Consider the following 14,441-nt stretch of genomic DNA (forward strand, 5'->3'; position numbering starts at 1 on the left):
ATAAAAATATTATACCGATCGACGACTCTGTTAATGTGAAACCAACAACTCTCAAAAGAGTTAAAAAAATGTTTGATGTTATTTCCAAAGAAGGAAATAATATAAAATCAGTATCAAGTAAAGCAACTTCAATCACAAATAGGTCGGTTACGTATGAAGAAACTTCAGATACGGACAGCGTTATTTTTGATGATGAACAATTTGAACAAATGCATCAAAATTCAAAAAGCAAACAAATTAAAGGGTAAACAGAAACCCTCATTACTTACAATATTATTATACGAGGTTTGTTACTTAAGATTAGATATTCTCCATTAGAATCAATACACTTTTTATTCATTTGATTGTTGTTCAATTTCGGGTTTATATGCATATATCTATGATTTGTCGCCATATCTTAAAACTTAGGTAGCAACCCTCGTATAAGCGAAAAAGATTATTGTGATTATTAGTTTTTGCATCAACGGCTCGAAGCATATATTTAAATTTTGTCATATTAAGTATTTAATGAAATTTTTCAGTCACGAAGAAAGGCAAGTGAACACGAACCCTTTTCAGTTGAATAGTAAAGAACTCACGCACGTAAATGGAGAAACTCTAAGTGCAATTGGTCTATTTACTGATAGAGGAGACATCAGACCAGACATAATGAATATTCTAAAAACGAAGAAAGAGCAGAAATCGACAAATATGAGAAATAAACAATTCAGAACGAAGCGACAATGGGACTTCCAGATACATTTGAATCCAAGAAATGATTTTGGTGATAGTGTAGCTTCGGTATCTAGTGATGTTTTAAGTTATCCTTCAGATTTAAAGTTGCACATTGATAATGTTAATAGTCAATATAGAGTTCTTTAGTGACGTCAAATTGTTTTTTCATTTGGTTCAGACATTGGAAAATCATTCGGCCACGAATCAATTGTAGCATATCAATTTTTAAAAAAAAAATTTTTCAATTGATATAACTTGACGTGGTCAGAAGATTTAATTGATTTTCATATCTAGAAGTATCTAAAGCTACCAATTTCAACATTTTACATTTTACTTATTATAGACCAAAAATTTGATTATCCATATGCTAGTTAGAAAATTAAACATATTTATCTATTTCATTCTTGTGATTTTCTACGGACAATATTTGATTATATATATATTTTTTGTTTCAAACTGTTGAAAATGGATCACTGTGGACGTTTGAATAGCATCTGAAGCTATTCCAAGAGGATCAAATATTGGAGGGAAAAAAATATTTTAGTTTATGCTGATGATGTAGCTTCAACAGCGGACTGTAAGAGTGACCTGAAATTAGTGGCACAAGTATTCTTAGAAGAATCACGAAAACTAGGATTGGAGATAAATGAGGATAATACTGAATATATGGAAGTAGGAAGAGTTGCAGAGGCCAATAATTGAATACAGCTTTAAAATTACTGAAGAATTTGAGTACATAGGATTTACTATAAACAGTAATAATAAAATAGAAGTATTTTTGAAGAATATACAGCCAGTTTTTTTGTATAAAGCTGAGGTATGGACACTAACAAAACACACCCAGGAGAAGTTAATAACATTTGAAAATGAAATATTAAGGAGGATGTAGAGCTAGTTTTCGAAGAAGAATACTGAAAAACAAAGAATTCAGGGACCGGTACAGACGACCAGATATTGTGGATGTGATAAGAAGTAGAAGAATTAGATGGCTGGGCCATGTAAGAGGAAGGGATGAAGAGAACAATAAGAAGAGTATGGAGGTCAACCAAAAGGGAGGCGCCCATTGGGAAAACCAAGAGCAAGATGAAATGACCAAGTAGGTGAAGATGTAAGGAGATTCGGTGGAGACGAAAAACTTGATTTTTGAATATGAACGTTTTTAACCCCACGCATACGACCACTTTATTTCTTTACAATTTAACTTTGTATTTTCTGAACAATTCGTCTAGTCTGGCTGCCCTTCGGGCTATTGAATTTTATTGTTGTTTTTGTTGTTGTTAATCTTCATATCTATTACAGTATTTTTATTGCATAATGAATTCAATGAGTTAAATAGTTTCCAAAAATTCCAACTAATTCAATAAAAACAAATAATATTGTCAATATATATTTTAATAGTATATTACGTAATAAAAGTTGTAAGTGAAAAATTTAATGAATGCGTAATGGGCTTACAACTTGTGTAATGTACTATAATTTTTCTACGCCCATTTATACATGCTACTTAAGAAAACGTGTCCTATTTTTAAAGAAATTGTATAATGTGCTGCCTACATTTAGGGGCATCACTCTTTCAATCTTAAATCGGTAATGCTAAAAGTTTTTAATTGACTAAATTTGTGTAAATAGACCAAATAAAGTATTACGTAAATAAAAATTTGATTCTAATTTAATTAAACCAAGAATTTTAAGTTTTCTTCTCAAAACACACGTGTATGTTATGGGATCTCGTTACGTGCATGTTATTGTTAAATGTCATTTACAAGGGATGTTGACAGTGCGATTTTTGACGTTTACAGACATGAGCGTAGAAAAAATAAAATAATTCACACATCTCTTGATTTAACACAATAATTATAATATAAACATGAAGCGTGATATTTACTCTTATAATAATATTTCACAAATAAAAATCATTTGCCACCCCATTCCGAAAAACTTCTCGTTACCGAGGACATGTCATCCGGTGTCATAATGTCTCGTCTCTTGCTGATCACTCTTTTTAGAATGTCAGCTACACCAGTATTTAAAATAGCGTTAATGCAACTCGTACTCGACGACTGGTTACTTGGTTTAACCAACTCTTTTTGTTTCATATGTTCTTGAGTTGTTATTATGTATGACGCGGATCGTTCTCTCGCGACTCTTTTCAAATCTTCTTTAGTAAAAATTGAACCATTATCTTCTTTTGGTGATGAATTCTGAAATGGTACAATACGTAGAATATTCGAAAAGATTAAAGGAGTATGGGGTAAATCAAAGCTTTCTGATGCCTTTTCGTGACCTCCGCATCGATTTCGAATCGCCGTTAGCCAAATGCCTCTTTCAATGGACCGAATAATCGTCTCGTAGCGAAAAATTGGGACTATAAAGAGAACATTTCCGATTCAATAGTATGGAGCTGATTGTCTTCAGCTCCGTAGGCTCAAAAAATGATATTAATTAGTTCGAAATTTGCCGATGATGTCGTGCTACTCGTCACGAGCAAGTATTCACAGACGCTAAGCGATTTGATGGAGGCATCTCTCAAGAAAATCATTGATTGGGCAGAATACAATAGACTTGGGGTCAACCCCAAAAAGACCGTACTGATTTTGTTCACTAGGAAATACAAGATACCTAATTTTCGGCTACCAAAATTGAGGAGGCAAACTCTGTCCCTCTCACTAGAGGTGAAATATCTGGGATTAATCCTAGACTCAAAGCTTTCCAGGAAAAGGAATGTGGAGGATAGGATGAAAAAGGGAATCAACGCTTTCTACATTTGTAGGAAGAGGTTTGGAAGAAAATGGGGACAACAACCAAAGCTTATACACTGGTTTTATACAGAGGTTGTAGTGTGGTGGGAGGCCATGAATAAGAAGACATATGCGGAAAAACTCTCCAAGGTGCAAAGGCTAGCAGCCATAGGCATAACGGGAGCACAAAGAAGCACACCCCAGACCGCACTGAATGTGCTGCTGAATCTGAAACCACTGGATCTGCACATAAAAGGATAAGCAGCTAAAAGTGCCCTCAGACTGAGGGAAACTGGGCTGTGGAAACAATCCAATTATGGGCACACCAGGATACTAAGGAAGATAGAGAATATGGCGGATACAGTAGACAAAGGTGTGTTGAAACAACGCACCGACTACACTACCACCAGACTGACTTTTGATATAGACCTGAACATCCTCATACCAACGAGAGAGGACTGGGAAGACAACCCAGGAACAGTAAGTAACTCGATCTTCACGGACGAGTCCGTATAGGAAAAACGGTCGGGAGCGGGAGTATACTCTGAAGTTCTGGGAATAAGGGAATCCTTGAGGCTTAGAAATGGCTGCAACATATTGCAGGCCGAGCTGTGGGCAATATAACGAGCCGCGAAACTAATCCGATGCAGAGATGAAATCTAGGTCAGTGGTGAGCTGTCACGAAGCCCTGTCATGGATTCGTGACCGAAAGGTTAGACTCTGCTGGATACCTGGACACAGCAATGTAGAAGTGCCGGTGCTACAGAAGAGGAAAATAACAGAACTGCTAGGCTATGGGAAAGCCTCGATCCGAAGGGTCATAGTAGTGATTAGCGGTCACTGCACTGTAGGCTCTAGACTCAGGAAAATGGGTAGCACAACCGACGATCTCTGTGCAGAATGCAGTGAAGAGGAAGAGACAATAGAACACCTAATGTGTCACTGCACAGCATTGGCGTTGAAACGACTACAATGCATGGGGAGTGAAACATTGGAACGTCTGGAAGAAGCAGAGGAGCTGGGTGTTAAGGACCTGAATCACTTCATTGCAAACTGGAAAAGCTTGGGAAGGGGACAATGTCCTGACAAAGGGAGAGATAGGGAAGGGGAGTGAAATGGTGCTGACTGAAAAGCCAGCAAGGGCATCACAATGGGCCTAAGGCCTCCGAGTGGATCTCGGCTGAAAAGTGGAGATCACCCTAACCTAACCTAGTTCGAAATTTGGTTAAGATCATATTATTCACTATTGGTAGATAGATTGATGAGTTGAATTTATTAAAACAAAAACTTACTCGTCTGGAAAATGATTCTGAATAGAAAGAAGTTTCTGGATTTGAATTTTCGCAATCATGGTTGCTTCGTATTAAAGCTGTTTGAAGAATTTCTGTGAGCTTTTTAGAATATTTCAATGCTTCATGAATCTCGTCAACCGTTAAAAATATACATTCTCCAGGTGGTTTTTCGCCTAATCCCTTCTGCGTGCTATTACTGCTTATCGCTTCCGATACATCATCTGCCTATAACAAATAAAAAAATAGTTATAAACAAATTAACAAAATTAAATTCTATTTTTTACCAAAAATTCATAAACTATCAATCAACACTCCAAACATTTTTTTTTTTGGTTAAATTGATTTGTTCTTACCATTCTATCATCGGTTAGATAAGTGCTAGACATATATCGATTTCTAGCAGTATTATAATTCAACCAAAAGTTGTTCCACTCTCCAACTTTTCCTTCTACATCATTTTTATCATTAGGTTGAACTTCTGTTGTCGTATTCTCAATGTTATTAACACTTTCTATCCAAGAAAGATAACTAGATGCCGGACTTTGGACGGTTTCGTCTTCGTCGTTTTTATTATTTGTTAAGCTCCTAACGGCACAGTCTTGTTCAGAAGAAAATAAATCCAAAGAACTACCTCTACTAGTACTTAGCGTACGTGTGGGAGAGAATGGTTTCGTCTTCTTATGCTCCGATATCGATTCCAAACTTCTCCTAAAATATATTCAATCATATTGCCATATAACCTAACCTAACCAATAAATGCAAAATGTACGAGTTTTGAATAGACTTTGAAGCAACAAATTCATCTTCGTATTTAATTTTACTGAAATTTTCTTCGCTAGTATATTAAATACAACTCTTTACAATTTTTAATGATGAGTTAATTCCTAACGTTTGTAAACGGATTATGGTTATGAAATAACTTTCTAAATACACACAATATCATTTTCCACCCTGGCATTTTTAAGGTGGCGACTGTGAAGTGTCGAAGAGTGACGCTAAATAAACAAATAGAAGGTGCTCACCTAAACGTACTATCCAAAGATCTTCTAAATCGATTATTTAAACAAGAACCGACAGGATTAACTTTATCTTTGGATAAAAAAACACTATCATCATCTTCGGAAAAACTTCTACCAACAACATTTTTTTTAATAAAGAAGCGAGACCCATCAGCTCTTTTTACAGTACCGCTCCTTGTTAAATTAGACGCAGGACTTCCATTCAACGCTACATCGGTCATAATATCAAAATGTTCCTGATAAAACGGCAAATGATTACTAGAACTACCCGATGATTCCGAGAGGGAATTTGATTTAATACTACCGTCTAGAGACATGGATGTTCTATTTTTCGGCTACTGTTAGGGATGAAAGTTATATCTATAATGATATTATGAGAAACAGCCCTTGTATTTCGGTCACAGATCAAAGAGTTCGTATCCATGCCAACGATTATTATCTAATGTGGATGTTTACGAACGATTGGTCATACACCTAACTGTTTAAGAATCGATAAATGATACGGTCTCAGATTTATTTTTTATTGCCATTGCAATTGCGTAATTATACAGTGATGAAGGAACATCGCGGGAGAAGAAATCACCCTGGAGCAAAGGATGACATTCAATACCAATTCCACCATTCATGGTGGACAAGACGAGCAAGGCAAGATTATGACTCATCAAGCCATCCTCCATCATATTATATACATCTATGGCGTCGAGATACATTACCATAATAAGAGTTACCATAGTAAGGATTAGACCGAAAGATGATAGGATATATTATGGAGGAAACCACAAGAAAAAGATTTCAAAAGCTAAAAACTTGCCCGAGGATTACACTATAAACGACTACATTAGGCATCAAAACCGAGAAAACAGCCGGACCACGTCCAGTAGTTAGTTACTCGAACCTAAACAATGGCATTCTTTAGGTTTACCCTTCGAAATGATAAAAGTATGAAGTACACGTTTCGAATTTAACATTGCCGTTAGAGCCTTCGACACAGACTCATATTATTTACGAAATTGTTAGAAATATAGGCCGCCATGTTTAAATCAAAATAAATTATTTTAATATTATTTTTTAGTTAAAAATACTATTGAGCCAATGAAAAGTTTTTGATTAAGTATTTGAGAATACAAATTACTTTTTTATAAGCTTTGTTATGAGAACAAATGCTAAATCAGCTAAATTTGAGTTAAAGATGGCGGCCACTTTCATGTGGCATCTGTATGAAGTCACTGTACACATAATTAGCTGTAGGCCCATCTAGTCTCTAAAAGAAAAATGAGAAATTAACCTTGAATCATTTGCTTGAACTGTTTACAACATTGATGTGTTTTGTTCAATCATTTGTCATCCGTCAATCGTCTTTGTTTTTTAACCATACACTCCCCGCCGTTTAACGCCTCCCACAATATGACAAAAAGAAAGCCAACCAACGAAGAAACTAATCATTAATGTTAATATAGATATGGCATATAAAGCGAGGTAATTTATAACAAAAAATAAATCTACTACTACTACTAATAATAATTGAAATTATGATTTTACAATAATTTTGATTCATGTTTTTTTTATTTACTCTTGGTTATAAGGAGATTATTAAATTTATTCATACATTTGAATTTCAGGTTAAAAGAATTTGACGAAATTTTACTACAAGATATTATAGACGTAGACGCACTAAAGACACTTTGTTTCCAAGGTTTGTTCGAAAATATTATTAATCGATATAGAATTAAGAATGTTTGATGATTTACTTTAAGGTATTCCTGACGATCAGATAAAGCGTCCTTTATGTTGGAAACTTTTGTTAAACTACCTACCACCAGAACAAAATATTTGGGAAACATGTCTTCAAGAAAAAAGGAACCTTTACAAACAGTTCATAAGTAAGTACAATCACTATTGTATATTTAAGTTTTAAAATAACATTTTTATGTAGAAGAAATGATTGTAATGCCTGGTGAAAAAGAATCCAATGGAGATGTTACATTTGGTGATCATCCTCTAAATATCAACCCTAACAGTGAATGGCAAACTTTTTTCAAAGACAATGAGGTGTTACTCCAAATAGATAAAGATGTTAGAAGACTGTGTCCAGATATTTCATTTTTCCAACAACCTACAGAATTCCCCTGTAAAGAAATAGTTGATAGTAATGACGTAAAAAGACTGCACACTAGGGTACAAAGAAGTGTTCTCAAATGTGCCAATGTTGAAAGAAAGGGATTGGGAATTACTAAGGTATAAAAAAAATAGATGGAGGTGAGGTACAAAATTTGTTTCTAATCAAAAATCTATTTTATAAAAACCTACTTTAAACAATTTCTATCATTAATAGACAATTATACTTTTATTTATTGAAAGCAATAGTTAAAATCACATCAATTTGGGCATTTTGTATAAAATTTTGGTACTGAAACTCAAATACTACTTTTCCTTTTACATTTTAAGTTGTCCAACAAGGTTTTTGTTCTTCTACTGTTCTAAATTCCTCCTTTTCTCTAGTTTCTTTATTTGGTTTTTCCATATCTTTCTTAGACTCTTTATTGTTTTTTTTTGGTATTTCTTGTTATTTTAACTGTCTTTTATTATACTTATATATTACAGTTTCTTATTCTTTTATGTTCCTATTGTTTTGATTCCTTTTCTTGTCTCACTTAGATTTACAAATATTTTTCTCAGGTAATTACTTCTGAAGACTGTTGTAGTAATTTTATTGAGAGATATGATGACATTTTTATGTGATTGCGGTTTATTTTAGTAATGGCACTGATATAGGAAACTTTTTTCTCTGCAGCTATATTATTCCTTAATGTCTGCTATTAAATGATTTTGCTATTTCTGTTCAAGCTCTAAGTAAGGCAATGGTGTAGAATGTTGGAAAAAAATTCATTCCTTACCCACCCTTTTCAAAATATATTCAAGTTTCCATTGTCAAATAGAAAAAAATGAGGAATCTTTAGAAATTATCTTATAATTTTTTATCAAAGTATGAGATATTAGATCAGAAGCAGGAAATTGTTAAAAATATTTTTAATTTTAAGTTAAACATGGTAATTTTTTTTAATGTTAATAATAAATTTAATTGAAAGTTAGTTGGAATTTGAAAAGTATTTCATTAAATATAATTCTGAACTTTACCTCCTGAACTATTTTCTGCATTTTAATCGCAACTTGTTACACAGCATTAACGTGGATCTGTCTTAGTAGCAGGTAACTACAATATGATTATAAGCATGTTTACTTTGTATTAGCATGTTGACCTGGCATAGTGTTAGAAAATCGAGAGAACTTTTATATTTTGTTAGTCTAGATATATGTATTTGGAATTTTATTCCTTAAAATGATATTGTCTATACGTTAACATGTTTTTCAAATCAGATAGTTTGACGTAATAAAAAAGATACTTTACTATATTTTTTCACCAAGATGAATGTTTCAAGTATCTGTAAACTACTCAAATAGTACTTGAATGACAACACGTTCTGAGTATATTTACCATTAAAAATGTTGAACTTTATGATGGCAATGTCAGATTTGCCATATTCACATCAGTGTTGCCATATCTCAAATCTTAAGTAGCAACTGTCGTATATCATTGTGATATTTATCGGGTATTGGTAGTGTAATTTAAATAAAAAAGACAAATAATGAAATGACTGAATTTTTAGATTGCTCTCTCATCAAAAAAAGCTAATGAGGACTATGCACCTATGACGGAAGGAAAGGAAGCTCATTGGGAAGTTGTTGAAAGGATATTATTTTTATATGCCAAACTAAATCCCGGTCAAGGTTATGTTCAAGGAATGAATGAAATTGTTGGACCAATATATTTTGCATTTGCTTCTGATGTAGATATATCATTTAGAGGTTCGTAGAAATTGAAAAACAGTTGAAATCTTTGACAAATACGTGGCAATATTTTTTAAAAGCAGGAAAATATATAATGTGCTTGTGTAGGTAAACTAAAATTTGATCTACCTATTTATATTCAATTTTCCTACCAATAAACTTTCACTCACGAAAACAATTCCAGTGGGAGAAACATCTTCGGCAGGAAATTTCCCAATCCTCCTTTAACTAATAAACTATAGAGTAGGATGTTAGGAATAGGCCCTTTGTCCCTATTTAAACTATTCTTTGTTAAAAAATATCAATGCTTTGAAATGCTTCCAACAATTATTATTCTTAACTGTGTAGGTTTTTTTGGATTCTCTATTGCATACTTTAATTGTATAAACTGAATACTGAAGAAAGCTTGTTTGCCAACAATAAAAATACAATTACTTCAAATATCTACTATTATTGCTCAACTAATTTATTTTGTTACAGAGCATGCTGAAGCCGATTGTTTTTTCTGTTTCACAAATTTAATGTCTGAAATAAGAGATTTTTTTATAAAAAGCTTAGATGAATCTGATAGAGGAATTAATGAGATGATGAATAGGTTATTAAGTCAATTAAAAATTAGTGATTTAGATGTGTGGCTGAAATTTCAACAGTTAGAATTGAAACCACAATATTACAGTTTTAGGTAAGTATTTCCACCACATATTTCAAGACATTTTAAATAACTTTACCCTTTAGGGTGTTGTATGATGATACCTTTTTAGTTTACATTTTTTCCATTCTAATATCCTCTTTATAATCTCCTTTCTGCCTCTCTTCATTTTCAGGTGCAACGCTTATCAGAGTTGAGACATACCGTGAACTTCCCTTTTCACAACTGTTTTTATTCTTTCTTGTATATTTTGTTTTTCAGTATTTTTTATCAAAGCCACGGATGTTATTGTAATAAACACATCTTGTCAAGTGTATTATACCCCAACAAATTTAGGCTCTAACTTTGAAAGTGAATCAAAGCTTCCAAAGTATCAACCCTCCCTATGTATTAAAAAAAGGGCGTAGAAGTAAATGTAGTGCTCAACATTTTAATTTCCATTAAACTTTTGAGGGGCGTGAATTCATTATACACAGAATTTAATCCAAGTTTATGATTTTAGGTGGATAACACTTTTATTATCTCAAGAATTTCCTTTACCAGACGTACTTAGGATATGGGATTCGTTATTATCGGATAAAAAAAGATTTAATTTTCTTTTATTTGTGTGCTGCGCTATGATAGTGTGAGTTTAAAAATAAAGCTTAATTTTAGCGAATTAAATCAATATTCTATTTTATATGTTTTTTTAGAATATTGCGAAACCAACTATTAGAAGGAGATTTCCCGTCCAATCTAAAATTACTTCAAAATTTCCCCCCTATGGATGTACAAATTATTTTGTCAAAGGCTGTAGAATTATCTCAAAAGAGAAATTTTAAACTGAATACTATACGTTAGATAAAAGAAATATGACAATTGATATTAAATAATATATGATTATCTAATTAAGCTTTTTATATCGATAAATTTGTATATATACATCACATATCATAATTTTACTTGTCAAATTTATAATATTCCTTCACCCTCAAGTTAACCTTTACTCTCGAATTTTTGAAGTACACACAAAAATAATGGATTGAAGTCTTTACAGTCTACAAGATTTTTTATAAACCCTAGTATTATAAATACCAGTAACAAAAGGGGGTCCGGGGGTATTGAGCAAAAGAGACGGGGACTTCAGTGGTCCTCTCCCAAGAATTGAAGGAGGATGCTGATCATCGGGAAAAAAGATTAATCCACTTCTTGTGTCGGGAGGCTTGTCGGTGAATAATCAATTTAAATCTATCAAAGCTACGTTACCAAACTAAGAGATTTCCATGGACTTAATAAAACTCGTGGTTGAATTTAAATATTTTAATTAGAAGTATTGGGAGCAAAATAATCTTTAGCAAACGTTTGAGCGACCAATAAAGGAAACACTAAAGTCGCGTCTGCATATACTTTCACGGGATTTGCATCTTTTTTAATTTTTCCCCATGATTTAGCTTCGTCCGGTCTGGCACCCGCATCACTGCCATCGAATTCTGAGGAAGTATTTACAAAAACGGAATAGTCGGCACCATTTCTCTAAAATAAAATATCACATGTGAGAGTTGCATAAAAAAAATTTGATTTTCTGTATACAATTGCTTAACTTTGATATTTGATTGAGTACTTTAAATAAAGACTATATTTTTTTAAGATTTAATTACAATTGTATAGTTTTCCACTAGATAATGGACTTTACAGACAGACAGCGACAAAGATCCTTAAGGTTTCCATTTTCAAAAACATGTGAAGTTTTTATAGTATATATAGTATAGTAGAAAAGTATACTTTTTACATAATATTTAGTAAAATTTTTCAATAGTTTAATATATATTTTTGAAATATTTTATTTACCATTAAATTGGCATTGCAAATGTGATGTTTTATGAGGCCACCTCCTAGTATCACCATTCCTGTGTGTACTGATTTCATAGCCATCAAATTAATCCTTCTTAAATCTGAAATTTGAATGAATTATGGGCAATTTCAAATTAAAATTAAATATAAGTCTATTTTACCCACTAAAAAGTTTACAGTGAAAAGTCAGCAAAACCTAACGAATTTTACCAGAGAACTTGTTGCAAATTAATTGTCAAATAATTAATTTTGTAGCTATGATCAATTCCTAAAAAAAGATTTTGCTATTGGTCATGTTTTTCAAGTATACCCCAAAATTTAACAGCTTAACAAGTGTTTTGATTATTTGAGAGGTCATAGAAGCCTGTTTGATATTGTTGGTGACTCTTTAGACAAATAGAATGGTAAATTCTATCCAAACAAAATGTTATTTAAAATTATCTTTAATAATGGCAAAATTTAGTTCCAAACAACCATTCATACTCAAAGACAACACTCAATAAATATTTAATTTTCATAACACATTCAGTTAATTGGGCTGATCTTAATCTAGGAATCTAACAAATAAAACAGAAGAGCAATAAAGGCTAAATAAACAAACAACCAAAAAAAATGTATGAAATCAAGAAGGAAGAACAGAAGAATAAATGTGTTCAATTTTTCTATAACTTAGAAATGACAACAAAAAGACATAAATTTAAGAAGAAACAAAACACTTTGTATTGTCCAATAGAAAGACATTTAATAGCTGGAGAAAGGAAATAGTAGGCATACAAAAACTGATTAAAGAAGATTGGAAAGTAAAGAATTATAACAAAAAGAGAAGGTACACACTCAAAATGACTAAATTAGCATTGTAGTCCTTTATTATTTTATCAATTTCAAGAATTCATTACCTGAAATAATATCCACGACCAGTCCAGGATTTTTGAATGAATGCATGAACATCATATCACCGAGGCTACCATCTGTTAAGGCTGGACAGAATACAGGAATTTTATTTTTTGCCGCCCAATAATATACACTTTCTTCATTGTTAATTTCTTTTCCTAGTCTTTCAATTATCTTGCTAGGAGTCCAAAGGACACCATCTTTCTGTTCCTTTAACAGCTCATCAAGAATAGGTAGAATCCAATTTTCAAAGCTACAATAATTATCATTTGGTACCAGTAAGTTTCCAATTCGATTTATGCCACAATCTCTTAAAGTTTTACCGTCTAAATGAAAATCACCTACAAAAGTAGGAGCAAGACATTTAATGAGGTCTTCTTCAACACCACCAGCAGTGGTTACTATACAATCTACCTACAACAATGTACCTGATTGCAATACTCAAACGTCAACATTATATAATTATAGGAAAGTCTATATAGAAGACTGCAATTAAATTTCGTCCCCATAAATATAACTAAAATAAATCATATTTGGACAAAAACAAAATTTTATCTGTAAGTAAACAAAAAATAAATAAGTATACAATTAATAAAACAAACAAAAATTCCAAAATGTTTAGTCCAAATAAAAAACAATTTTTACCATTTTATGCCGAACTAAAAATTTTATAGTTTCTCTTAAGCCGCTAGATATCAAATTAGACGTGTACCCCAAAAATATGGTACAATTATTTTTAACAACTGTGAACTCGTCGTCATTGTCAATGAATTTTTCTTCAGGAATTGGTTGTTTTCTACAATTTAACATTTTCTTAATTTCTTCTACGGCTAGACCAAAACTAGTAGCCTGGAATCCACTATGTAGGTAACTTTGCATCAGTTTATCATAATTTAACCCTTCATTCCAGTTATAACCAGAAACTCTGTCATTTAGAAAAGATAAATTCGTCGTTTTCTTAAGTACAGCTTCATTTAATTCTGACATTAATGAATTTGCCATTTTGTGCTTATATTATTTGTAGAATAAAAAAAAATAACTATATTTAAGGTTAATTAATAGGGAAAGCTGGCGGCATAACCAAACTCTTCTTCTATTTTCATTTAGCCGCACAACCCTTTACGTAAGTTTGAATCAACCAACATTGGTTGGCTGACTTTAAGGGCTAAAAAAAATTATCTAAAACTGAATTAAACTTCAATCAATACTAAGGAAAAGTGAAACAGGGGTAAAAAATATCTAGAATATGTAAAAAAAGTTCAACAGAGTTCCTTTCACGCAAGAAGAAATAGAATGGTATTTGATTGGTATAAAGTGTTTTTATACATGTTATAAACTGATTTTAATAGCAAAGAGACCTAAAATCAAAACGAATTATCACGAAAAACATGTAAAAACGTCTAAAAATGTCTAAATTACTAAATTATAATGTAACTTTTTCATTCCTCAGATAAGTTTTATA

The 14,441-nt window shown here is 32.2% G+C and overlaps 3 protein-coding genes across 3 annotated transcripts; 1 reads left to right on the forward strand and 2 right to left on the reverse strand.

Annotated features, from left to right (window-relative positions):
* Positions 1–2,090: 2,090 nt before the first annotated feature.
* On the reverse strand, positions 2,091–6,130 carry LOC130443683 (uncharacterized). Its single transcript, XM_056778427.1, has 4 exons — positions 5,767–6,130; positions 5,098–5,452; positions 4,745–4,969; positions 2,091–2,915 (listed from the first exon to the last, which is right to left on the reverse strand). Exons 1-4 carry the CDS (start codon positions 6,078–6,080, stop codon positions 2,628–2,630), a joined length of 1,182 nt encoding a protein of 393 aa, XP_056634405.1. The 5' UTR covers positions 6,081–6,130; the 3' UTR covers positions 2,091–2,627.
* An 844-nt stretch (positions 6,131–6,974) lies between these two features.
* On the forward strand, positions 6,975–11,194 carry LOC130443690 (TBC1 domain family member 13). The gene is made up of 8 exons (XM_056778439.1): positions 6,975–7,239; positions 7,383–7,456; positions 7,518–7,643; positions 7,697–7,998; positions 9,429–9,627; positions 10,090–10,291; positions 10,761–10,883; positions 10,951–11,194. The coding sequence occupies exons 1-8, from the start codon at positions 7,223–7,225 to the stop codon at positions 11,096–11,098; spliced, it is 1,191 nt and encodes a 396-aa protein (XP_056634417.1). The 5' UTR covers positions 6,975–7,222; the 3' UTR covers positions 11,099–11,194.
* A 48-nt stretch (positions 11,195–11,242) lies between these two features.
* Positions 11,243–14,082, reverse strand: LOC130443698 (probable deoxyhypusine synthase). The gene is made up of 4 exons (XM_056778453.1): positions 13,625–14,082; positions 12,985–13,393; positions 12,086–12,189; positions 11,243–11,770 (listed from the first exon to the last, which is right to left on the reverse strand). Exons 1-4 carry the CDS (start codon positions 13,979–13,981, stop codon positions 11,558–11,560), a joined length of 1,083 nt encoding a protein of 360 aa, XP_056634431.1. The 5' UTR covers positions 13,982–14,082; the 3' UTR covers positions 11,243–11,557.
* Positions 14,083–14,441: the final 359 nt, after the last annotated feature.

Source organism: Diorhabda sublineata, chromosome 1 (assembly GCF_026230105.1).
Source record: "Diorhabda sublineata isolate icDioSubl1.1 chromosome 1, icDioSubl1.1, whole genome shotgun sequence".
Lineage (NCBI taxonomy): Eukaryota > Metazoa > Arthropoda > Insecta > Coleoptera > Chrysomelidae > Diorhabda > Diorhabda sublineata.